Source organism: Chroicocephalus ridibundus, chromosome 1 (assembly GCF_963924245.1).
Source record: "Chroicocephalus ridibundus chromosome 1, bChrRid1.1, whole genome shotgun sequence".
NCBI lineage: Eukaryota > Metazoa > Chordata > Aves > Charadriiformes > Laridae > Chroicocephalus > Chroicocephalus ridibundus.
This window is the reverse complement of record NC_086284.1, coordinates 128,347,772-128,371,437: the sequence shown is the minus strand read 5'-3', so window position 1 is coordinate 128,371,437 and position 23,666 is coordinate 128,347,772. Positions and strand designations below refer to the sequence as shown.

General features: G+C 51.3%; 1 protein-coding gene across 3 annotated transcripts in view; it reads left to right on the top strand.

Annotated features, from left to right (window-relative positions):
* The window catches only part of LSAMP (limbic system associated membrane protein), a 1,022,135-nt gene extending 1,020,296 nt beyond the window's left edge, over positions 1–1,839 (top strand). For all 3 annotated transcript variants that reach the window (XM_063351430.1, XM_063351420.1, XM_063351438.1), the window contains one exon: positions 923–1,839. In XM_063351430.1, the coding sequence (XP_063207500.1) occupies positions 923–1,020 (98 nt within the window). In that variant the 3' untranslated portion in view covers positions 1,021–1,839. The remainder of the gene's footprint in view (positions 1–922) is intronic.
* The last annotated feature ends 21,827 nt before the right edge of the window (positions 1,840–23,666 follow it).

The window sequence follows — 23,666 nt, the reverse complement described above, 5'->3', positions numbered from 1 at the left end:
GAATGAGAAGATGTCAGGAGTGTTAGCACTTAATATTCCTGGAGCGAGGCTGCGTTATTTGTTGCTGCGGCAGAGCGCTCCTCCCTGCCCCCCCGTGCACACATGCCTGCATGTTCATTTCCCACCCTCATGAAAAATCAACCTCCCGGGCACACCCTGCGCCCTCACCCCATAGGTGTCGTGCCACAGGGCCATAAACACAACAGCGAAGCCTCCCTCCACCCTGATTAAGAAATAAATAATTGCGACGCAGTCCCTGGGAGGGGAGGCGTCCGCTGGTTGGGCCCATGTTTTATTGATCGGACCGCTGTGATGAATCAGCCCCCACGGAGCCGGTGTCTGGCTGCAGACAGGCACTGGCCACCGCGCAGAATTACAACGAGCCCTGCCTGGCATCCCAGGGCCACCGCCAGGAAGGTGGTAGAGTGGGGAGACGCAGGGCTGGTGACCCAGGGGTTGCGCCATGCAAAGGTTTAAGTTGTACCCCAGCAGCTCCCAGTCGGTGGCACCGTGAGGGATGGGATGGGGTCGGCAGACAGGGTTTGAGCCTTCCCATTTGCTTCAGGCCCTGTTTCTCCAGCCTGGGTGTTGCTTAGGGAAAATCCTAGAATCATAGACAGGTTTAGGTTGGAAGGGACCTTAAAGATCATCCCCCTGCCATGGGACAGGCACGCCTCGCACTAGACCAGGTTGCTCAAAGCCACGTGCCATCGGAGCACGGGGCGGGAGGGGAGGATGCTGAGGAGCCTGCAGTTGGGCTGGATGGAGGCTCACCGAAGCGGGAAGGTGGCTGTGCCCTGCAGCCCCGGCCCCCGACCGCAGGAGCAGGCCGGGAGCAAAGCGCCGTGTTCCTGTGTTACCCTCGTCTCGCCCAGCCGCGTGTAATCTTGTCCTCTTTTCTCTCCCTTCTCGCACCCTGCAGGACCCGGCACAGGGAGAGTAGACAACGGCTCCATGAGTTTGGCCGTCCCACTGTGGCTGCTGGCAGCGTCCCTGATCTGCCTACTCAGCAAATGTTAATACAAATCAGAATTAAAAATAATAATAATAATAATAATAATAATAATAATTAAAAAAAAACCCAACACGACAACAACAACAACAACAACAACACACAAAGCAAAACGCGTTATACAGGAGACAGAGCGAAGAGAGGGGAGAGAGAAAAAAGAGAGGGGAGGGGAGAGAGAGAGAGGACTGTTTCTTTCACAACTTTTGTGTGTTCAGGAGCGAAGAGGGGGGAGAGGAAAAATTACAGCAAAGAAGACTCAGCAACATTTAATCCAAAACCTGACAAGCCGGCTGTCAAGTCACCGACCGTCTAGGAGGCAACACGAAGCAAGGGAGAGAATGGGACACCAGCAAGGATCGTGTCGCCGGAGGATGCTGCAATGCAAACAATCCAACAAAACCCGCAAAGCCAATCGAACAGAAGATCCCTTTTCTTTTCTCTCCTCCTTCCTCTTTTCCATGCTCCCTCACCTTCCTTCCTTCCTCCTCTTTCTTTCTTTTGCGGAAAGAGGTCTTTGCTTCGGTGTCTATAGCCACTTAACTTTTTGGATGCCCTGGGTCATTTTTGTGAGCCGATGCTCAGCCAGCTCATACTTTTGAAAACAAAAAAAAGAAAAAGAAAAGAAAAAGAAAAAAAAAAAAGCCACAAACCAGAGTAAGTCACCTGAAGCTCTCTGCACACTGGTGTCCTGTGAAGAACCCCTTCCCCTCTTCACCCTGCGCTCCTGTGCGCCCAGCCCTTGCTAAACCCCTTCTTTTCTGTCCCCTCTTCCATGCATCATCACACTCGCTGGCCTGAACTAAAGCTGTGTCAAACTCTACTGAAAACATACTTTTCTTTTTCTTTTTTTAATTCTCTTCCTCTCCCACCTCAGTGCGACCAGGTGTCTTTCTCCCGTGTATGCCTGTGTGCGTGCGTGCATGCGTGTATGCGCGGCTCTCGCTCCGTCTTCTCTCTCTTTCTTTCTCGTGTTCTCTCTAAGCATGCAAAAGGAACAGTCCATGTGTACATATGCTCATCCTGCTGTAGATAATGTCCTGCCTTCTAAGTGTGAGACAAGACGCTGAGAGATCACTCAGGCAGAGAAGAGGGGTGAGGAGAGAGGGGCAGCTGCAACACAGGTTCCCGTGGTGTCCCCTCACCGCCGTCCTCACTCAGGCTTTTTGACTCCTGGCCACCTTGCCTGCAAGAGGCAGTCTGCACCCTTGTTTAGCCTTTTTTTCTCTCTCACCTGCAACCAGTCTGGCTCTCAGCCTTCAAGTACCAGCACAGCAGCCCCTGCTATGCATGAGTGCTTCACACGCACGTGGGGGTCTGCACGCGTGTGCATTTGTCCAAATAAGCAGAAGAAACCAGGCCTGGCCTGCAGGGCTATGGAGCACAGAGGGGAAGGGGAGGCCGGGCCGGTGGGATGGGAGTGATGAGACCTTGGGCATCGCTGAGCAGCCATTCCCATAGATATAGCGTGCGCGCAGGAACCATGCCTCAACGTGAAAACCACAATCTGGTCATCCCTAACCATTTTTGGTAGTCATGCAAAAATAGAGCCAATACTCTTTTTTGTTGTTCTTACTGTCCTCCCTGTTATAAAAGGAAACGTACGCTGTGTAAGGGTCAGTGCGCGCATGCACGCGCGTGTGTGTGTGTGTGTGTATTGTACACTATTGCTGCTACAAAGCTCACTTTACAAACTCCACACTTGAAACAAATCGGGTACAAAATGTCCAAGACGTTTGAATGTAAGAAGCAAAACAAATGTCAGGTCCAAAATCCTGGGCTTACGAAGAAGGAGCTTAAAGTGGTGCAGCAAAGAACTAGGCAGCATAATTCCCCCTTGCTCCTCTCTTTTCTCATCTGAAGGGTGCTGGCCTTGCCGGGGAGGGCTATCGCTTGCCATCGCCCTTCCCATGGCAGAATCACGTGGAAAGGTGCCAACAGGAGACGTTGCAGTGGCTCCTGAGAGAGGAGAAGGAGAAGGAGAGAACGGTCTGTGAGAAACGGGGTTAAGAAAACACTGGGTGGTGGCTGGAAATTGCCGCACCACCAACAGGTCTGCTGCGGGGGACAGAGCGGGCAGTGGGAGAGGGGAGGCCAGCAGTCCTACGCTCCGGTGGCTGCAGTGCGTGTGTGCAGGCAGGGGCCGGGGGGGAGAAGACTCCTGTGTTACCCGGCCAGCCACGAGCCCTAGCATCCGTAGCAGCAACGATGATAGAAGACAGGGTTTATCAGGTAGCCACTTGGTTTTGTTGTGGGGAGGGATGTGCAGGGGGGAACTCGAGTTAGCCCACAGAAGTTGAGTAACCATCCCATGGCAGTACAGCGTTTCACGGGTGCTTGGCACCCCTGAGCTTTCAAGCACCAGCGAGCTTGCTTTTTTTCTCTCTGCCGTGCGACTGGGTGCAGCGGCAGCACCCTTGCTCGCACCCTCTTGAAGGCGAGGGGGGGAGCCAGCTTGGCCTTGCCGCCCTGCGGTGTGCGGGAGGGGATACCCACCGGGTGGTCCCCTGCTGGGAAGGAGAGCGGGAATTGCTGTCCGTGAGCCCGTCTCCATCTTTGCACGGCCGGGGCATGCTCGGCCAAGGCCTCTTGCTGCCGCTCGGTGCGGCGCTTTCACCTTGCACTGCGGCACTGCCGACGCCGGCCTCCTGGCTGCTGAGCTCAGCTGTTTCGGGCAGCGGCAGGCAGGCAATTAAGCAGGCGGTCCAGGGCTCCTCCAAGACAGGCAGCCAGAACGAGAAAGGAAATATTGAAGAGAGACACGAGAGGCTGAAGTTTGGGTGGTGGCAGACCTGCTGTAGGTCTGCTGTGGGTTTGGGTGGTGGTAAATTATGCTCCCCCTGCTCCTCCAGGCCCCAAAGCCATACCGTGGGGGTGTTTGTGCCTTGGTGCAAGATGGGGGAGCTGGGCAACCGGTGCTTGAAATCTGCCCAAGGCATCCAGGGACGGCTCCCCCCTTCCGAGACAGGACAGTCATTGATGGGACTTGTGCATCTGCTTTGGAGACTGGCGTATTGTGGCCCAGGAAAAAAAAATAAAGTGCCCCGTATCCTTCAGAGGATTCAGACACCCCATTTCTTGTGCCTACCTCTCAGGAGGGTCGTGTCATTTGGTGTCTCAGTAATAACTCCGATTTCCTGCTGCAGGAGGGCTCCTCATCCCCCTGGCACAGCTGCGAGCTGATGCTGGTCCCAGAAGCCAGGGCTGGGAGCTACACCCTCTCCAGCACACTGGCAAGAGGGAAGACACTACATGGCTGGCATTTCTCATTCTCGGGGCTGTACCTAATGCCTGGATTTTATCGTCACAGGCTTGTTGCAAGAAGTTGGGCAGCCTGCAGTGACTTGCTATCACAGGCTGTTCCTAAGGGCTGAGTCAAGCCCACCCTTTTCTGTAGGTTGAGGCTTCTCTTTGATGTCAGCCTGGTGGCTATTGTAAGGTCTCTCCTGCGTGTTGTCCTCTGCATGTGTTTTTGTCGCTGTGGGGTCACTTCTGGGCACTGGGTTCACACACGTCAGAGCCCTGTGGTGTGGTGGTGGTCACAAGTCCCGGCACCTTGTTGTCTCTCATCTTCTGTGGTTTGAAGGAGTTTTGAGGGGATATTTTTTTTAGGTGTAAAGGCACAGAGGCTTACGGTTAAAGGGAAAAATATTACTAAAAACAGGACACCCGTTTTTTGAAGCCATCTGCCTATTGGCTAGAGAAAACAGCCACAACCCAGGTGCTGGGACCTGGTCTTGCCTGCAGGACCTGGCCATATCTGTGCCTCTGTCGCCTGGCTGTGAAACAGGGTTAAAGACAGTTATTTGCAGACATGTCTGAGCAAGCCACAAACACCAAGTATGGCTGTTACTTGCAGCAGCGCTGGGAGCCCCACTCCTGGCAATGGCTGTTCCTGGCAGGGCTGGGGGAGTCGTGGGTAGGCCGGAGCTTGATTTACTCCGAGAAGCTAATCCTGCGAGCTGCCGCGTGCATCACGGGATGCTGTGAACATCCCTCTGTTTCTCCTGAACTCGAGCAGGGCTCACTCAAAGCATCTGTCGAGAGGAGAGCCCCAGGTGAGCATAGGAAACACAGGCAAGGTCAAACGCTTTTCCCCATTCTCTTTCTCCCCTCCACCCTTTGACAGAGATGTTGCAAAGGGTTTTCTCATGTCTCAGGCCCTTTTCTCTGAAGCTGCTTCTCCTCCTCACCTCTACTCCACGTTCATGTTGCTATCTTCCCTGTCTCCTCCGAAAAAGCTGCGCTCTTGTTTCCTGCTGCCTCTTAGCTGGTTGGGGACTGGGGGAGAAGGGAGTTTGGAATGGGACACCAGTTCCTTGAGCTTGTCAGTGTAATTGTGTTTGATTGATGGAGATTTAACATTTAGTGTTATAAAAAGAAATGAACAAAATGGAAAAAAAAAAAAAGAAAAAAAGAAAAAAATTGTATTTCTTCTACTGGTTTGTAAATATTACAAGAGTTACATGAGATGTCTGGTAATGTCCAAGCAGAGGAACAAAGACTTAGATTTAATATATGGCCCCATACCTGCTAGCAGATTTCTAACCCTTTTCAGATGACCGAGAGGAGGGGTGAAGGCAAGTCTTTCTGAAAGGAACTGGACAGGGGGAATGCAGCCACCCCGAGCCACATGAACTCCATGCATGACTGTAGCATGTTGCTTGGAGCGTGTGTCTGGCCAGATGGAAAACGAAGCAGACGCCGGTCTCTGAACGGCTGGGAAGGGCAATGTGGGACGCTCCAGCCGACCCCTGTATCTTGGCAGTTGTGTTCATTTTCGTTCGTTTGCAGCCCCGCTGCTCGTGGGTGTGTTGCTCAGTGATGCACTCCCCTCCTCCCCACCTTCCTGCTTTCTTCACCAGTGAAGTTGTGTCGCCCCATGCTAGCACCAAGTGCATGTTAACGTGCCATTCATGAAGATTTCATTGGTGACATGCATTGTGTCGAGAGTTAGTCTTCGTCTGCACACCTTTCTCATGCCACTGACTGTTCACCGCTTGGGCAGATCTCTCGTGTACTGCTGCTTGCCCCACTTTTGGTCAAAGTATATCCAAGCCCCACCAGCTCTTCTTAGCTCCAGGTGCACTGAGACCATGCCCCCAGGCCACCTGTCTGAGCAACCCCATTTTGAAAGTCCAAGCTCACGGCATGGACAAAGTTGCCGCCAATAGCCATATGGTCTCCAGGCTGAGTGGAAGCTGCATATCTGGAAGGAATTTGGGGGAGCAACAGTGAGTCCTGGTGATTCAAGAAGATTTGTGGAAGAGGATCTGGGAAGTTGGAGGAGCTACTTTAGAGTCCTTCACAGTCCTGCTACCATGTGATGTTTCAGCTTAATCTTTGTGCAGTGCTTTACCACTTCGCCCCTCCCCAGTGAGGGAATCTGTGGGCACAGGGAAACAGCTCTTCTCCTCCCAACCCCTCTCACACGTCTGCTTCCTCTCCTCCAAGCACACTGGCGCGCAGCCCAAATCATCATGGTGCTTGATGTGATGTAGCAACTGAAACCGAGGATGGCTAACCAAGACAGTCCTACAGAGGAGATGCTAGGGGGTGAGCAGTTTTTTTCTCTCTCTCTCTCTTCTGATGGTGCACAGTCTCACTGCTTCTCTGACTCGAGTACATAAAACTTCTTGAGTTGGGCATGCCAGGAGCAAACTGTCTCATGGAAAGAGCAGAACCTCAAGCAGGGAACTGATGGAGAAACTGGATGGTAATTTTCAAGATGTGATGTCGGTGGAAAAGGGTAGGGATGAGTGCTGTCCATCGTCCATGCACAAAACTCCCAGGTTCACCAGCGAGGAGACCATGGCCTCTCAATGCTACTCTTAGAGTGGCTTCATTTCCACTGGGATGCCCAGAAGATTTTTTTTTTTAACTGCATGACTCCTGCTGACTAAGACCTGTGTCACACCATTAAAACCTCTTTCTCTTTTCCTTCCTGTAACTTGCTGGAACAATGTTCAGGCAGCTCCTACAGGCCCCCTCAATTTTACTTGATGGTTGGCTCCCATTAGGGCAATATGAGGTGTTTGCTTGTTGATTCACTCACCATACTAGGAAAGCAGAAGTCAGCTTGGTGATGATACGTTAGTGCAGTCCTCTGTATCTCTGTGGCTTGGGGCAAAGAGTGTGAAACAAGGAGACCAGCCAAGACAGAGCTTGGGAAAGAGGAGCAGCTCTCCTAATTATCCCAGACAGGTGGCAAGCAAAGGGTCCTTCAGTTATTGCAGGCTGAGGTTAGCTGGTGCTACAGCGACTCAGCCTGCCCTGCAAGCCTTGTAGAAGTGTTCAGGCAGCAGAGGAGGAAGGGGCCGTGCAAGTCAGGAGGACATGACTGCAGCATGGGTGGGGGGGCTGCCTGCACAGCAGGGCTCCTTGGGAAGCACGGCTGGGGAAGGGGCAGAGATCTCACCCAAGAAGGGCTGTTCCCAGGTAGGGCAGGACCTTCCTTCACTGCCTGTGCTCCCAGTGCATCAGGTGCTCACCTCCCACCTGCCCTGGGACATGCACACCACGCTGCAATGGGCCTTGGTGAGCGATGCAGTGTGAGACAGCAGTGGCTCCAACTGTGCCCCAGGAAGAAGCATGTGGATGTTTCTGCACGTAACATATGGGCCATGGATGGAGATAAGGAGCAAGACCACCTAGGAGCCAGCCAGTGAGGAGAGCACCTCCCAGGTGGGGCTGTCCTTCTCTGAAACTGTGACGTTTGGTCCCCATTTTGGCCACGCGCAGGCACACACACACACCCCTGCAACCTCTGCCGCACACATGCTACAGTGGTCCTCATGGCTACCAAACAGGTGCTCTCCTTTCCCACGCCCTCCATCACACACGCAGCCAGACACACACTCCTCCACTTGCTCCTCGCGGTGGCTCCATCTGCCCGCACAGCTACGTGGTGACCTCCTGAGGAGACCAGGAGAAAGCGCGTGTGTGCCTGCACCATAGGTGCGGGAGTACACACGTGTGCCAGGAAAGGGAGGAGGGGGCAAAAACCAGGAACCTGCCCCCACGGTGCCACCGTCACCTCCCAAAACCTTTCAACTTTCCCATCTGGAGCCAAGTTTCATCCTCTAGACCTTGAGAACGAAGGCCAGTCCCTTCTTCTTGCTACACGGTGGGGTGGTTAGAACTCTCCTCATTAACAGTGTTATATACATATAAATATATATATATATCTATATCTTTATATATATTTTTCCCCAGCACTGTAGACATGAGCTGAACTTCTCTTTATCGAAACGAGAAAACGGCCATTTTATTTTTTGCCATTGGTTTGTTTTTGGAACTAGCTCTGTGAAAAAAAATTTTAAAAGCGCAAGTGTGTGTGTAAAAGAACCAATCAAAAAAACAAAACAACCCAACAAATGAATGAACAAAGCCCAGTGATGGAAAAAAGAGAAGCTTTTTATTTTTTCTTTTCTCAATGTATTTAACTTCTGTTATCTCGTTTCTGTTTCTTTACATGTATGAATGCTCTGCTCTTCTGTGATCTTAAAAAAAAATACAAAAAAATACAAAAATTAAATAAACGTGAAAAGGAGGTAATATTTCTTCATTTCCCCTCCCTTCCTTGCATACCCTGGCTTGTCTCCTCTCTGATCATGTCTTGTGATGACTTCCCAGCCCACCCGGGGGACACGGGCCAGGCTGCTCCTTCCCTTACCTTCCTTGGTGAGGCAAGTTGGTGCAGGGCTGCCAGCAGGGCAGGGGCAAGTGGCTCGCGGCTGAGGGTGCCGGGTCACCCCTAGCAGACTGGCCTCTGGGGTGCAGTGCCTGGGGGTGAAGGCAGCAGGCTGGCTGTAAATAGGCGTGAATTGGGGCGGCCAGGAGGAGAGGAGGGGTGCCGAGGCTGTCCGCAGCTGGGTGGCATGGGCGATACTGCAGTGCCCAGCCCTGAGGCCAGCGCTTGCCTCAGCTCTTGCAAATAATCACCTTTTTTTAAATGAAATAGCATAATGGTATGTGTGCAGGTACGGGTCCGGATCAGGGTTGCCTTCCCAGGAAGGGAAGAGGGAAGAAGCAGATGGAAGGGATAGGCTGGGGCTGAGCAGCACAGGCGAGCACAGGAGAGGAGCACCAAAAGGCAGAGCACGATGGTGGAGACGGAGGAGGAGGGCAGTGGGGAAGGAGGCAGGAAATTCTGGCCAAGAAAACAGAACAGGACACAGCACTGGCGAGGCCAGGTTTTATGTTGAGGAGGGAGCGGGGAGACAGGGGAAGGGAGAAGGCCTGGGGCTTGGAGTGAGAGCAGCCGGGACAAGGGGGAGTGGGGCAGGAGTCGTCCCACTGGCACAAACAGGCATGAAAAGAACAGGTTAGAAGGAGAGCAGAAGAGAGGGAGCGGGCAGCAGAATAGCCAGGGCAGGTTTGCAGGAAAACACAGCCAAACAGGTGAAGAAACCAATAAGCGGGATCCAGGGAGTGTGGTGAAAGGAGAAAGCAGCACCTGGGATATCTCAGCATGAGGGATGGAGACCCAGGACATCTACAACCAAATCGCTCCAATGGCGGGATATGTCCAGCACACAAGTACCACCTGGTTGTCACAGCCTTGTGACACCCTCCTTGTCCCGGTGGGAGAACCTGTATTTCCTGGCGGGCCCTTGGGGACACAGGTAAATGTGCCACTGCACAAGGCAGCGGTGGGGCTGGGGTCCAGGCCCTGGTTGTGTGTCAGTGGGGCTGGGACAGCCCCTGGGGGGTCGGAACAGCGTGTGGATGCACCTGGGGAAAGGCAACCCCAACACTGGAGCAGCGGCAGGAGGCTGCATGTGGCCGGGCTCAGCGGGCAGCATGGGACAGCCTGGCTGCAGCGCTGCGAGGTGGTCTCGTCCTCGCACCCTGCTGGAGAGTGGAAAAAACCAGGGCTTCTTACTTCTTGGTCTGCCATGCCCAGCATTAGTGTGGTGCCTTCACTGCGTCTGCTTCACCTTCCACCTTCTCCTCTGCTGCCCATTTTCGGTTCGCTGGAGCAGAAACTCGAGACCTACGTAAAAAACAGGTGTATGTTCCATCAAAACGTTTATCTAATTTTGTTTCTGGAACAAAACACATAGGACAATGAAATCCTGGTTTTCAATAGCGCACAGACTTGTTTCTTGAATTGCATGAAATTAAAAAAGCAGCTCAGCACAAGCAGCGTGCTAAGCAGAGGTACATCAGTGAGCACTAGGCGTAAGCAGGACCGTGAACATGAACCTGGCTAGTGCTTACCACACCTTTGTTGTTCGAGAGCGAGAAGAAGCGATGGATTATGAGCTGTCCTCCATCACCATCATTCTCCCCTGTGGTGCTGGGAGAGCCGGGGGGTTGCGGGGCAGGGGGGTGCACAGGCAGAGCTGGTGGGGGGAGCCCCGGGCTGAGGTATCAGTGTGCTGTATGGATATGAAGGTCAGTACTGCGCTTTACTGGCCTGTCGCTGGGGTGGAAACAAGTCCCGCTTCTGGTGCTGTACATGGATGTCACCAGGGCTCCACCTCGATGTCTGCTCTGAACGCACCTGGAAAAGCCATCTGTGCCTTTTCGCCTCCACCACCTTAAAGCTGAGAGAAAAAAGAAGACAAGCAAACCCCTGGCAAGCACAACCTTTCTTTTCATTAACATTTTAAATGGTTATTTTTAATGGTACATTTAACTAACACTAACTTATCCATGGGAAGAGAATTTGGCTGTTAACACTGGCATCTGCTTAACAAACTGAAGCTCTGCATTTGGTGAGGCGTGAGCATAACACCGATAGTATTACTTGCTAACAGCAGACTCATTAGCATTAATTGCTGCGTTTACTACCACAAAGAGCTTTCTGTATCTGTAACAGCAGTTATTAGATGTACCCCGTTCTCATTGGAAAAGGTACATAGGAAATTATTAGCAGTGATGCAGACCTATGGGTAAATGAGGATCTAAATTCTTGGCACTTACCATAACTCAAAATTTCCAGAAGAGTAAGAAAAGCGATGAGACATTCTGAGGACTCTCTTCTTCATCATTCGTCACTGGAGAACTATGTTCAAACACAGCTAAATTGCAATTGGAAATGAGTTTAAGGGTTATGGTGCTCAAAGGCCATAGGAAAAAATGTGTCCATAAAAATATCTTGCAATTCAGCCAAGACTGGCTTTTGCTATCCAAAGCAGGCGTTGTCAGAACGGGCAAAGAGCTGGGTTTAGAGAGATAAACTGCAATGGATGTTTGATCAGGTTTGCCACAACTATGCCCTGGTTGGCATGATTAAGATTGACAGACCTTGTCGCTTGTGCCCATCAGCAGCTGGAATCCCAACGCAGCTTATTTGTCTTAGACAATCCATATTTTGATGCTTGGGAAGTGAAATAGGGTTGGTTTGTTCTTTTTTTCAGAAGATTTCTCAAAATGTGACGCTTCAGGCTGTGTCATAAATGTCACAATTCATCACAAAATCCAGACCCAAGCATCCCAGAAGCGTGGGGGCATCTTTGAGTGGCTGTGACATGGGATACCTATGAGAGCTGGAAATTGCAGTGACTTGCTTCCAGAGAGAGAGAATCATAGAATCATAGAATGTGTTGGGTTGGAAGGGACCTTTAAAGGTCATCTAGTCCAACCCCCCTGCAGTAAGCAGGGACATCTTGAACTAGATCAGATTGCTCAGAGCCTCAGATAGCTGTACCTCGCACCTTGTTACTGGTCTGTCGTCTGTGTTATGAACCCTGTCCACACGTGGCAGGTGTGGTGTCTGTAAAAACCTGAGAAAACGTGGAGATTATGATCTTTACCCAATGCTTTCTGATGGTTGATACTTTCATGGTATATGGTTTGTAGAATATTTATTACTTCTTCAAAAGTGCTGCCTTTCCAGTTTGTCTTTAAAATGCTGCAATGACCAGGAAGTTAGAGGAATGAACGTTTGAACCATTTTTCACAGAGAGGAAGGTTCTAATTGAAATGCAGAATAGAGCAGTCATACTTTCCAATAAACTTGGTCATAAATCTCATTTCGGGTCTTTTGAAATATTACAACTAAAATGCAAAACACTAAGCAGGAATAACTCTACTCTGCCAGATGAGAGCTGCGCTAAAATTGTCATAGGGCTGGAGGGCAGCGAGGCACCCTTTAGGCTTGGTTTGGAAATCACACCTCTGCATTGATCTGCTCTCGCTCTTTCCTTGGGTGCTGATTTTTTAACCAGCTCTGTGCCTTCGACTTGAGGGTTGCAGTCCCCTGATGCCTGTGGTGACAGGCTGCAGTGCTAGCATTGGGAGAGTTTGTGGAAGTCATTGGTAGAAGTGGAGAGTCCCACCTTCTTCTGCCAGATCAACACATGGATCTGGGTTTTCCACCTCCTGGAGCCCAGCCTCCAAGACTGCATCTTTAGCTTGCAACCCGTTTTGCAACCCAGTCCTCCCAACTGGATAAAACACTCCCAGGCCTGAGCCCCCTCGAGGATACCGCCCAGACAGAGGACCCTCTGGGGATGCACAAGGCATTTGACATGAGGGCAGGAATCTAGCAGAGCTCCGGTCCCTCACAGTGCACCTGGCTCCCAGTCCTGGCCCTGCATTCAGCCCTATGTGATCACACATAGCTCCAATAGTCGTGCAGGCTTGTTCCCTGTAGATACCTGAATTAAGCTGGGTTTTATTTTTGCCCTATTGTTGTGTTGGGTTTCCTTCCCAGCGTTGAAACCATGCACTTTGTCTAGCATCAACATTTTCATGGGGAATAATGGTCCAGTCCCCAGCGCAGGCAAGTGTCAAGAGTCGGGATCAAAAGATGCATGCTGTTATGAGAGAAGTGATTTTGCTTTCAGGCCGAGGGATATGGCAGCACAGAAAGCAAGTATCTTGCACCAAAGAGTGTGCAGGGGTACTCCTTGCCACCCATCCCCCAGACAAGTGAACACGTGGCAAGTAAGCAAGCTGAAACAACCACAGGGAGAAGCTCTGACTCCAGCTGGGCTTCCCCCATCCCCTCCCACCCAGACATATAGAATCATAGAATCATAGAAAGTGTTGGGCTGGAAGGGACCTTTAAAGGTCATCTAGTCCAACCCCCCTGCAGTAAGCAGGGACATCTTGAACGGGATCAGGTTGCTCAGAGCCTCATCCAGCCTGGCCTTGAATGTCTCCAGGGATGGGGCTTCCACCACCTCTCTGGGCAACCTGTGCCAGTGTCTCACCACCCTCATTGTAAAGAACTTCATCCTAATGTCTACTCTAAACCTACCCTGCTCTAGTTTAAAACCATTGCCCCTCGTCCTATCGCTACATGCCCTTGCAAACAGCCCCTCCCCAGCTTTCTTATGGGCCCCCTTCAGGTACTGGAAGGCCACTATAAGGTCTCCCTGGAGCCTTCTCTTCTTCAGGCTGAACAACCCCAACTCTCTCCATGCCATCTCCAAATCTCCAAATCCTCATTCTCTCAGTGTCATGCACGGGCGGAGGAACCACCAGGGATCCTGGCAGAGAAGCAGGAGGTCCTCCTTGAGACTGATGGTGGGAGCTGTGCCTCCAGCTGGCTGACTGGCAGCCAGAACCCCTCCATTGCTGCCCAGCAGGCAGCACGTGAAGGGCTCCTAGAGGTGCCCAAGCCTGCAGCAAGTAACAGCAAAAGCCAGGTCACACAAGGAGGCAGCCGGGTCTCTGGATATAACGTTGACACAACCATCATTACTGGAGGACCTCTGCCTCAGGGACATACTGCTCACTTAAAGTGGCTTCAGTTGTCACAAGTCATGGAAAACACAGGCACTGTGCATTTGGCCAGAGCACCCATGAGCTGATGGTGAGCTTGAGATAAGACTATGCATCCTCTCTGCAATGTGGTTTGGGAAGCCTCCGCAAATAAAAGCTGTCATGCCTGCCTGTGGGTCCATCACACATTTGTAGAGTGGCCTGAAAAGTTCTCCAGCCGTGGGGAACCTCTCCCAGCTCATCTCACTGGATGCAAACTTTACAGGTTTGCTTAGCAGAGCCAAGAGAACACCCTTCCCAACACCAGTGCTTGTGTGTTGGTTGCCTGTCTTGTGAGGGAAGGGGTGGGCTCACCATACCTTTCCATGACAGGTACTGTACCCAGCCTGAGGTCTTCCTTCCACCACACAGCCATGCACGCTTTCAGCATAGCCTCCTGCCACTGACCAAAGCGCTTCTCCACGACACAGAAACTAAGATGCCCAGACATTCATTGCTGAAGGCAGCTGCTAGTGACAGCCCCTGCTGCACCTCTGGTACCCCAACACGGCATCCAGCCTCTCACTGTGGCTGAGGCAGTGCAGGGAGCAGTGCTGCTGCTTCCATCCACACCACACGGTGGGGATGAACACAGCGCCATGCTTGGGAAGGAAGCTACTCTTGCTGGTAGTGGTGCATTGCTCTTCCACAAGGTTTTGCTGGGGTGGCGGTTGGCACAGGAGAGCTGCTGACAGGCATCAGGGCAAGCCTCCCACACTGCGGGATGGGGCTCCAGCTGACACGGCCCTGGTACCCGTCAGTATAAGCCGTACTGTATGCTCTGTGAGCAGGACAGAAATGTGATCATACGCCCGAACGCAGACAGGCCTTTTACTGCCAAGTGATCTGGCAGCAAGTGGCTGTGAGAGGGATGGGTGTGCAACCATGGCCTCGGGCTGCTGTCTCCTTGAGGATGATGTAAGGGGGCATCTCTCTAGGGAGCTGCACCTCTTGGTGTGCTTGGGGACCTGAGGGCTGGGGAGAAGACGTATTTGTGCTGCTGGCTGCAGAGAAGGATTTACTTCCTGGGGGGCCACAACTGAGCGCCTCTCTGTAAGGAGCCAGCAGCTGAGAGCCATCTCCTGCCTCCAAGCAAACCCTGAATCAGCAGGAGGGCAAGGACCACAGGCTCAGAGGGCATTTGCAACGCTGTCCAAAGCCTTCCTGCTCTGCTCTTGTTACCCCCATTAGCTAATTGGAATGGAAATAAGGAAAAAGACCAAACATCTCAGGCGGTGGAGGGATGGGCCATCCTGAGGCAGCCAGATCCGACTAACAGGAGCCAGTTGCAACTGAGTGATGGCAGAGTTAACAAACCAAGAGGCACTAAGGAGGGTGACTGAAGAAAGGGAAAAGACAATGGAGGCACTTTGCGCTTCTAATGATGGCTGCCATGCGGCAAATGAGGGAAAATTAGCACCAGACAGACAAATGGAAACTCATTTCAAGAGGCACTGAATGAGACAAAATTGCGATGAGAAGCTCAGGAGATTAACTCGGTAGCAATGAAACTTTATCTCCCAAGGAATCCAGTGCTCCTGCACACTCCCGTGCTCGCTGTCTGTACTCTCAGAGCTCTCCCTCCCTGCCCTTTAGCGATCCCCCTCGCTCTTACATAGATACTAGAGCTGAGAAAACATTCATTCAGAGCAGCAGGGTGAATTTGCTTCGATGCTATCCTCCCTCCCACCTTTTTAAATTCGTATCTGCAACAAACAGTTGCTGTCTGCAGCGAAGGTGAACAGCAGTGCGAAGTCAACACTACTCCGGTGGCCAAAAGCTGACCTCGTGCTCAGCTTCACGCAACAGCCTGAGAGACTGGGATGGCCTGATCACAGTTAGGGTCAGGGAGGTTTTGCCTTGGGGCACAAGGACAGTGGCTGTGTAAGATGGTTTTTGCTTGTATACCAAGGGGAATAGCTCCCTTCCTCGGCCGGTTGGACAATTTCATTTAATGAATTGCTGAACCCTGTCCCTGTCCATCTCCGAAACACTGGCAATGCCATTGCGGTCTCCTGCTCTGTCTCTGTGACATGTGGTTGTTTTTTTAGCTTTGTACACTCTTCCCCTAAGAGACATAAGCTCGCCAAGGGTGGAAAGAGGTGCGTGTCATGGGGAGGGAGCCTGTGCACCACTCTGTGCATCCTTCTGCACCTGGTGCATGCTCCAGGGTCACCTGTGACCGAGGAACAAGGCTTGAGAGCCAGGCCTGGGTCTATGTGCTCAGACAGTCAAAGCAATACAGTAATTTAGGGAGTGGGGAAGCCTACAGTGTGGGACTCTGCTGGGACTCTTGCTGTGGTAGCAGTTTCGGTACGATGCTTACAAATAGTAGGGTTTCATACCAGAGATAGACCAGTCCCTGCCTGAAGTCCTTATTGACACCTCCTGAGCCACCTGTGCCAGACCTGACTCATTGCACCGGCTTTCACCTCACTTCAAAAGGATGGCACCGGCGTGGTGTGAGAGGTTACTCGGTGGCGAATCAGGTGCGAGTGGGGTTTGGTTTTTTTCCGTATATGCTCATTCTCAGTGCCTGTGGATAACCCCAAGACAAACAGCACGATGACACTATTTGTGCCCATCCAACTGCACTGTCACCTGAAAAGATTACTGTGTACTTCCTGTTCTAGGCACAGACACCTCCTTTAAGGGCCAGATACCCGCGTGGTGAAAATCAGCATCGATGTACTGACACCAACGAGTCTGCTGTGCTGGCTAGTGAGCTCCTCTCTTATGGCTGAGTTATTATTATATGTAGAACCTATCAAACAGGAGAGATTCACTCATGTCATATAGTGACTGGACTCTGCTTGACAGATGCCACAGAGGGAAAGGACAGGTATAATGTGTGGCATCTACTCTGGAGCCTTGAAGCCATGGTGTTCCATAATGGCAATCTTGCCCTAGGAATTTAATTTACTGGACAGCCCGTTGAGCTGAGCTGCCCGTCGTACAGGAGAGGCAGCCCTTGGGAAGGGCTTCCTGGGCTGTGACTGCTTTGTGCACACCCTGTGCCTGCAACAGGACCCCTGACGCTGGGCTCAGTGGTCCCTCTGATGCTGATCGCATATCTACATCCCTCCAGTGCCGGCAAATGGCACTGTGGCAAACCGTGGGCAAACCTGTCAGAGGCACGGGCAGTGGGACCCTGCTGAGCGTGGTGGCAGGTACCAGGCTGCCCTAATAATTTCCTTGTAATGAGAAAATTAGCTAAAATCGAATCCAGTCTCGAGACATTTTATGAACAGATGAAAGAAGCGTGGCTACATAGGGAAGTGTTTCATGGCTGCTCAACTCCCTCATTCTCTACTCTAATTCTCTTTTTTCTCCGTTACTCAAATCTCCTTTCCACCTTTATTGGTGTTAGGTAGTTAGTCTTGCAGGGTTAGTGTTTGTCTCTTCCGTTTCTGTTCCTAGTGCATGATTTTGTTGAACAAGCACGAGCCATTTGGCCCACATTGATTATTTATGAAGGTGGAAACCTTTTATCTCAGCTGCTTAGTAACTTAACAGTGGTGTAGAAAGAGGCTGTCTAGAAGTAGGCGCACGTCTTGCGGGAGCTGGGAGACAGGGAAGGAGACAGAGGTGCTGCAGTATCCGATAGGAAGGGAGTAGAGAAGGGAGACAAATCAGGCTGAACTCACTGTAAAGGGTGATTTATCTATCATGCTGCCAGAAAGCAGGGGTAAAATGATACCCTTGGGATTTGATAGCGCTTTGCATTCACCTTGCAGAGGTGCTAAGAAAATATCAGTAAATAGCGAGGCCCGTTATTATAATTTCCAACCGGAAGGGACGAAATTTTCAGGAGTGAGGGCAATGAGAACATTGCACCTCTGCTTGTGATGGGCTGGAAGCTTGTCCCTCACCGTGCGCAGGCAGATGCTCCGCAGTTGCCTGGGTGCCGGCTGCACAGCCTGACTCTGCGAGCAAGGGCAGAGCCGAAGAGAACAAAGGATTTCCAGCTCAAGCCAGGCTTTAGTGGGAGAGGCGTTGCAACCCTCCGGTGAGACCGTGTACCGTGATTTTTGCAAAACCAGGCAAGTCACGCACTTGTAATGGGTCACTGGGACCTGGTCAGGTGGAAACAGAAAATGAGTTTCCCTCCCCAGCCCCCGCCCTTTCCTAGCCCAGCCTTTTGTAGTTTCTCTCTTTTCGTTGCTTATCTGCTCAAATTGCCCTCTACTAGTCCAGAAGATGGGAAAAGAAACACAGCTGACCAAGTGTTCACAAAGAGATGTGCAGAGGGACACCCATATGAAATAACGCACCATTGAGAGGATATGTTCCCAGGATCCAACACACAAATACAAGGCTGGCAGCCTGGAAAGGTATTGTCTCTTTCCCTTACACAAAAGTACACAGGAAGGCAAATCCATTGTATGTTGAAAACCACTCTAGAGCAAAAAAAAAAATAGATCAACACTAAAGGACAGGAGCTGAACTCTTTTATGAATGGAGATGCTATTAGAGTCTGCTGCAAACAGGATAATGGAATACCAGCTCAAATGTCACTTTGCTATTACTACTAAATCAGAATCCCACACAGAGTTTAATATAGTTCTCCTAAAAATTTCTTGTCGTTTCTGCTCTTCCCTTCATCCAGCGACAGCTGAACCTGTCAGATTCCAATCTGTCCCACGGCTTATGAAAAAAATGTTTCATGGAAAAAATATTTTATGGGAACATAAATTTAAATGCTGCTCCAGCATCAGTGCCTTTCAGACAGAAAATGTTACAGGAGCTGCCTCTGAGGTGACCAGCCAGAATACAGTAAGGTTAATTGTGAGGAAAGAAGGAGGGCAGGCTGTCCCCTCCTTCATCTGCATGTCGTCAGGATGTGCCATGACATTCTCCGGTGGGACAAAAACGGGCCAAGGGCAGGGCGCATCTGGGAGGCATCTGCAGTCAGCCAAGGAAGTACATGCATGCACCATGGGTCTTGAGCTTGGTTTAGCAAAGGATGAATCCCAAGGATCTCCCTCATCGTTTAGAAGTATGGCTTGCTCCACTACAAGCAGGCCAGCGGGGATAGCTGCTGAGGAGGCTGATGTCTCAGCGGCAGGCACGCAGTACCTCTACCCCAGGGTGAGCTGTCAGAGCCAGCTGAGAGAGGAGAAGGTACAACTCTCGGGGTCCCTCTCAGCTGAGACAATACCCAAGTGCACGCACCACGAGCGGGTTCTGCTTTTCCACCAGCCGCCGAGCTGAGGCTTTCCGTGAGACTTGCTGAACAAAAGGCAAATCTAATTTTCCCCTCCAGCAGTCTCAACAGCAGCAGAGAGCAGGGCTGGTCTGTTTTGAGCAGCACAGGGATGCTTGGCTGGGGCTGCCATGCAGGCTGCATGGCTCTCCGGCTTCCCCGTCTCCGAAACTTGCAGCGCTACCGGGGTGCTGCCACCCCTGACTCCCCTCTTCCCCGGCTCGTGCAAGGGGTGCACCCCCAGTCACCGATCCAGCTGTGCTTTGCCTTCCTTATGCCAAGGCCTCCTAAAATCCTCGTTCTCTTCCTTTATCACACCAGCTACCATGTCACCACATGGCAAAGGCTGCGTGGTTCAGGTGGCCATCGCTGTACTGCCAGTTCAATGACAGTGGTATTTAAACCTGGATATTACTAAAAGCTTAAGGGGTGGCTGACAGTGCTTGTGTGCAAGCGGAGGCCCGTGCCCACGTGCAGTGCACAGCTCAGCTGGCGCAGAGCGGCTACTGACGAGCAGCCGAGTGAGCTAAAAAGGTGTTTCTAGCTTAAAATTTGATTTTATGAGCTTAAGAAAGATGAATTAAAATAAAGCCTTAGTGTACACGTGTAGAGTTTTCCATGACTCCTGCAGGCTTATTCAGAGCCGCAAGGACGGGAAGTGGTATTTGGGGAAAGACAGAGGTAGGCAGCGCTCTGCACGCGTATGTGATCTCCGGAGGCATTTCACTTAGCGGAGCATTCACCTACAGAGACAGTCCCGAGAAGCCTTTTCCCTGCTGGGTGTTTTGCTTACAGAGGCGTTCCCCAGAGATCATCCCTGGAGACGCTTTTACCCTTAGAAGACAGCTGCCTTAGTGGCATGTATTTTTAACAAGGCTTAAAGGTATGTTTTACTCCCATCCTCTTCCCTGCAGAATAAATACTTCAGAGCAGGGTAGTTATTGATCTGATCTGCACGGGATCCCGGGAGACGGGCTCTGCGGTGCGCTCTGCCGCGGCCGCTTCCCGCGCCCCTGGGCAAGTGGCAGAGCCCTGCTCCACAAACCAGGAGGGAGGCCTCACAAAAATGTTTTGAGGGTCTAAGCCTTCACCACCCTGTGTTGTCATCATCAGCCTTCGCATGGGGCTCCAGGGGTTGCGAGGATAATGTTAGAGTACTGACAGCTCCTGGGTACAGCATGACAGAGATACTGTGGCACTACGGCTGGCAGAGTTCTGGGGTCGGGAGGCATCGCCAGTGATGTGAGACAGTCCTTTAGTCTTGGCATTGCTAAGGCCCAAATTCGAACGGCTAGAGCTGGTGGCCAGCCATTTGGGCACCCAGACATTGCTGGAGCATCTTATTTACTTGTGATGGCAACCAACAGCCAAGTGCCTGTGTGAGCGATGGCCTGTTCATACAAAGGGTCTTGAATAGCTAACAAATTGGGACGTGGAAGATTTGGAAAAATGGTTTCTGGCCATTTTAGAATTTTCCTGTATGAACAGAGAGGAAAAGTCACACCTCCTGTGTGTAATCATGCTTGGGTGGAGAAGTGAACCTGTGTTTGTGAGCTTTCCCCCTTGCTTCAGATCAAAATTGTGTGGTTTGATCACATCTCTGCTTCAGGGCACACCTGACACCAGGATTTGTACTTTAAAAGAAGGGAGACTTCCTGCCGTGTGATGGCAGGCAATGTAGAGACAGAAAGGGGTTCCCTGGTTCTGTGCTCTGTGGTCCCCCAAGCTCCACAAGAAAGCAATAAACTAGGGAAGTGTGACCTTAATGGCCTTAAATGCTTCCAGTCTGTGTAATATTGTGGTAGGATCATCATGTGGGTTTTGCTAGTGCAATGCCACAGGGGAGGAAATGAGGACAGCTACAGTTGCGTGAAGAGTCCAAACCTTGTCAGGCTAAACAGAGGCAGATGGTAACTACAGAGCGGTGAGGGGGAGCCTGAATCTTTCTTCCATCTGTGCTTTGTACCCCTGTGAAATCACCTGAGAAGTTACACGAGGGCTTGTTTGCTGTGGGGCTGATAGAAAGTGCACTGAGAGAAAGTGAAGTCATGACCACAACCTTTGCAGATGCCCACAGCCTCAGTCCAGAAGATCCTTCAGAAAAGTTCTGATGAGCTCTGGTGCTCCTTCTTAGAGGAGATACACTTTGCTACCTAAGAGAGTGACTTCTTTTCTTACCTTGGCACTGAGTTTTCTGACTGCCTCAGCCAAACCAAGTGGTTTTTTGGTTCTTTTCCAAGTGGCTATCTGCTGAGCACCTGTACGTGTCAGGGTGCGACCTGGGGAAAGAAAAACTTTGTAGGTTCATACTTCTTGGTACTTAGATTCTTGATTTGTGCCTTTTCTACAAGAGAGCGTTAATTGCCAGACTATGGACCTGGCATGTTTAAACCATTGATCTGGGTTGTTTAAAAAAGTGGGATAATTCATGTCTCTATCCTGCATGGGCGGAGTGACACAAAAAGGTATAGATAGCCAAGTCTCGCCCTGAGATGCTCTCCGTGCCTGCTCGTGCACTGCCACCACTTTACAAAGTTTTCTCTCCCTGCCTGGAAATAAATAAATAACCAGACAACCCAACAGCTCCGATATAAGGGCTTGAGCTCTTAATCACGAGCTGCGTTTGGCAGCGGGGTAAAAGCATGCAGACTCATTCATAGAGATGCTGCGTGGAGCTGCTGTGGAAGAGCCTGTGGGCGTATGATGAATACTTAGTAATTAAGCTGATTCTGGGCACGTTGATTATCATTTCAGGGAGTCGTGGAACATCCTGCAAATACTTACATAAACATCTGATTCCCAGGGCACACGCGCACGCGTGTGTGTGTGTGTGTGTCTGTATGGGAGGGAAGGGGAAGCAGCCTGACAAGTGTTTTGAGAGTAAGTAAAATAGGTGCTGTTGCATCTGTGACTTTGTTCTGGTGTTTAATCCAGCAGGGAGGAACCACAGGAATTTGTACATTTATAATGCCGCTTTCTGTCTCTGTCAACCAGAGTGAACAACTCGTTAGTGTGAAGATTTTGCCCTTCTGGTTCGTGCAAGTACTAATGCAGAGCAAAGCCACGTGGACTTGGGAGCCCCTTGCTGAGCACCTCTTGGCCTTTTTGCTGTGATAGCACTGGTGCAGGAAAAATCTGTTTCCTCAGGGCACTATCCACGTCCTACTGTAGTCTGTGGAGTCCTTGATAAAAACTTACTTAGGACTTTAAGCTGCAAGTGTTAGGAGTGTAACTGCTGCAAAAGAGGTCTGAATCTGGAGCAGAGATTTGCACCACTCCCCACCACCAAATTCTCAGAGACATTTGGTTCTGGGACTTTGGTGGGGACATATCAGTTAGACTATTAGAGCCTCTGTTTAGAACCTAACAGGTTTGGAAGATGTCAAACTGGAGAGACGGAAAGCAAGAAAATGGAAATGAGTATACCTGAGAAGGATCTGTATCATGGAGGCATGTGCCACAAGACCAGTTGTTCTTATTTTGTGCAAGGTGGGGATGATGCAGATGATGCTCTGAGATCCCACCTGGCCCTGATCTTTTGGGACATTTCATATAGCAGACTGCAATGGCACTATTTATTACACCCTTTCTCCACACTTCCCAGCAGGCTCCTTGCCGTGCTGGGTACTGCAGGCAGGGCGTCCAAAATCCAACACGCTTCTGCACTGTCTCATCCAAGCCCTGGACCTTACCTGTATCCTAGCACAGCGTTAGTGCTGAGGCAAGGAGGAAACTAATTGCCTCCAGGCATTTTTTGTCAGCCTGTGCGATTCTCACAGAGCTCCTGGCCTTGCAGATTATGAAGACGGGCAGGGAGGCAGACGTGGGGTGTACGCGTGTGACAGGGGTAGCAGGGGCAGCAACTCCAGATAGCGCACTCTGCTTAATTGGCTTCCTTCCTTTCCTGCTGTATTAATGACCTCCCTGTGTGTGCTGCCCAGGGCTCATTTCGAGTCATTTTGCGGGCCTGGTGAGAGGGACGGGGAGTGGATCACTTCCCAGCAGCCCCTGGTCAGAGCCACAGGTCCCTTTATTTGTCTCCCCGGCTCCACGGCAGCGTACTTCCCACCGAGTCCCTCTTCGATGCTCTCTAATGGAGGAGGAGGTGAGCATGAAATGGACTGCTAAAACCTATGAATATTTCAGAGGAAAAAGTCAAGGGACTCCATTAAATCCTCTTCAGTCTCTGCAAATGGAGCTGGGGGGCGGGTGCTCTGGTTAATGAGAAACTCCAGCGGCATTCAGGCGATGTCAGGAATGCGCCCGGCAACTTCCAGGCTGGTATGACCGCTTGATGCTTTCCAAAGCCTCCCCCTTGCGCTGTCCCCATAGAGCCACCCAGCACTGCTGCCATCCTCTCCTTCCCCAGACAAGCCCAAAAAACTCTGCCGTCAGCCATGTCTTCTGCTGCCACAGCCTACCCCTGCATCCCTACCCGATATTCACCACCCAGCTTACCCCAGTTGTCGTCAGGGGCACTTCTTCCCACTGTCACACTCATAGCATGCCAGACACCCCCTGAGCTGCCCAGCAGCCCTTTGGCTGGCTTTTAACCCAGTGCCCTCCTATAGCAGCCCACCACCTACCAGCACACTGTTTACCAGCATCCCTCACTTGCCAGCTCACTTGCCATCTTCCCCCAGCCCCTTACCAAGCCCCCATCCTCATCACAGCCTCCTCAAGATGGCTTTTACTCTTCCCTGTCAGCAAACAGCTCGAGCAGCGGCA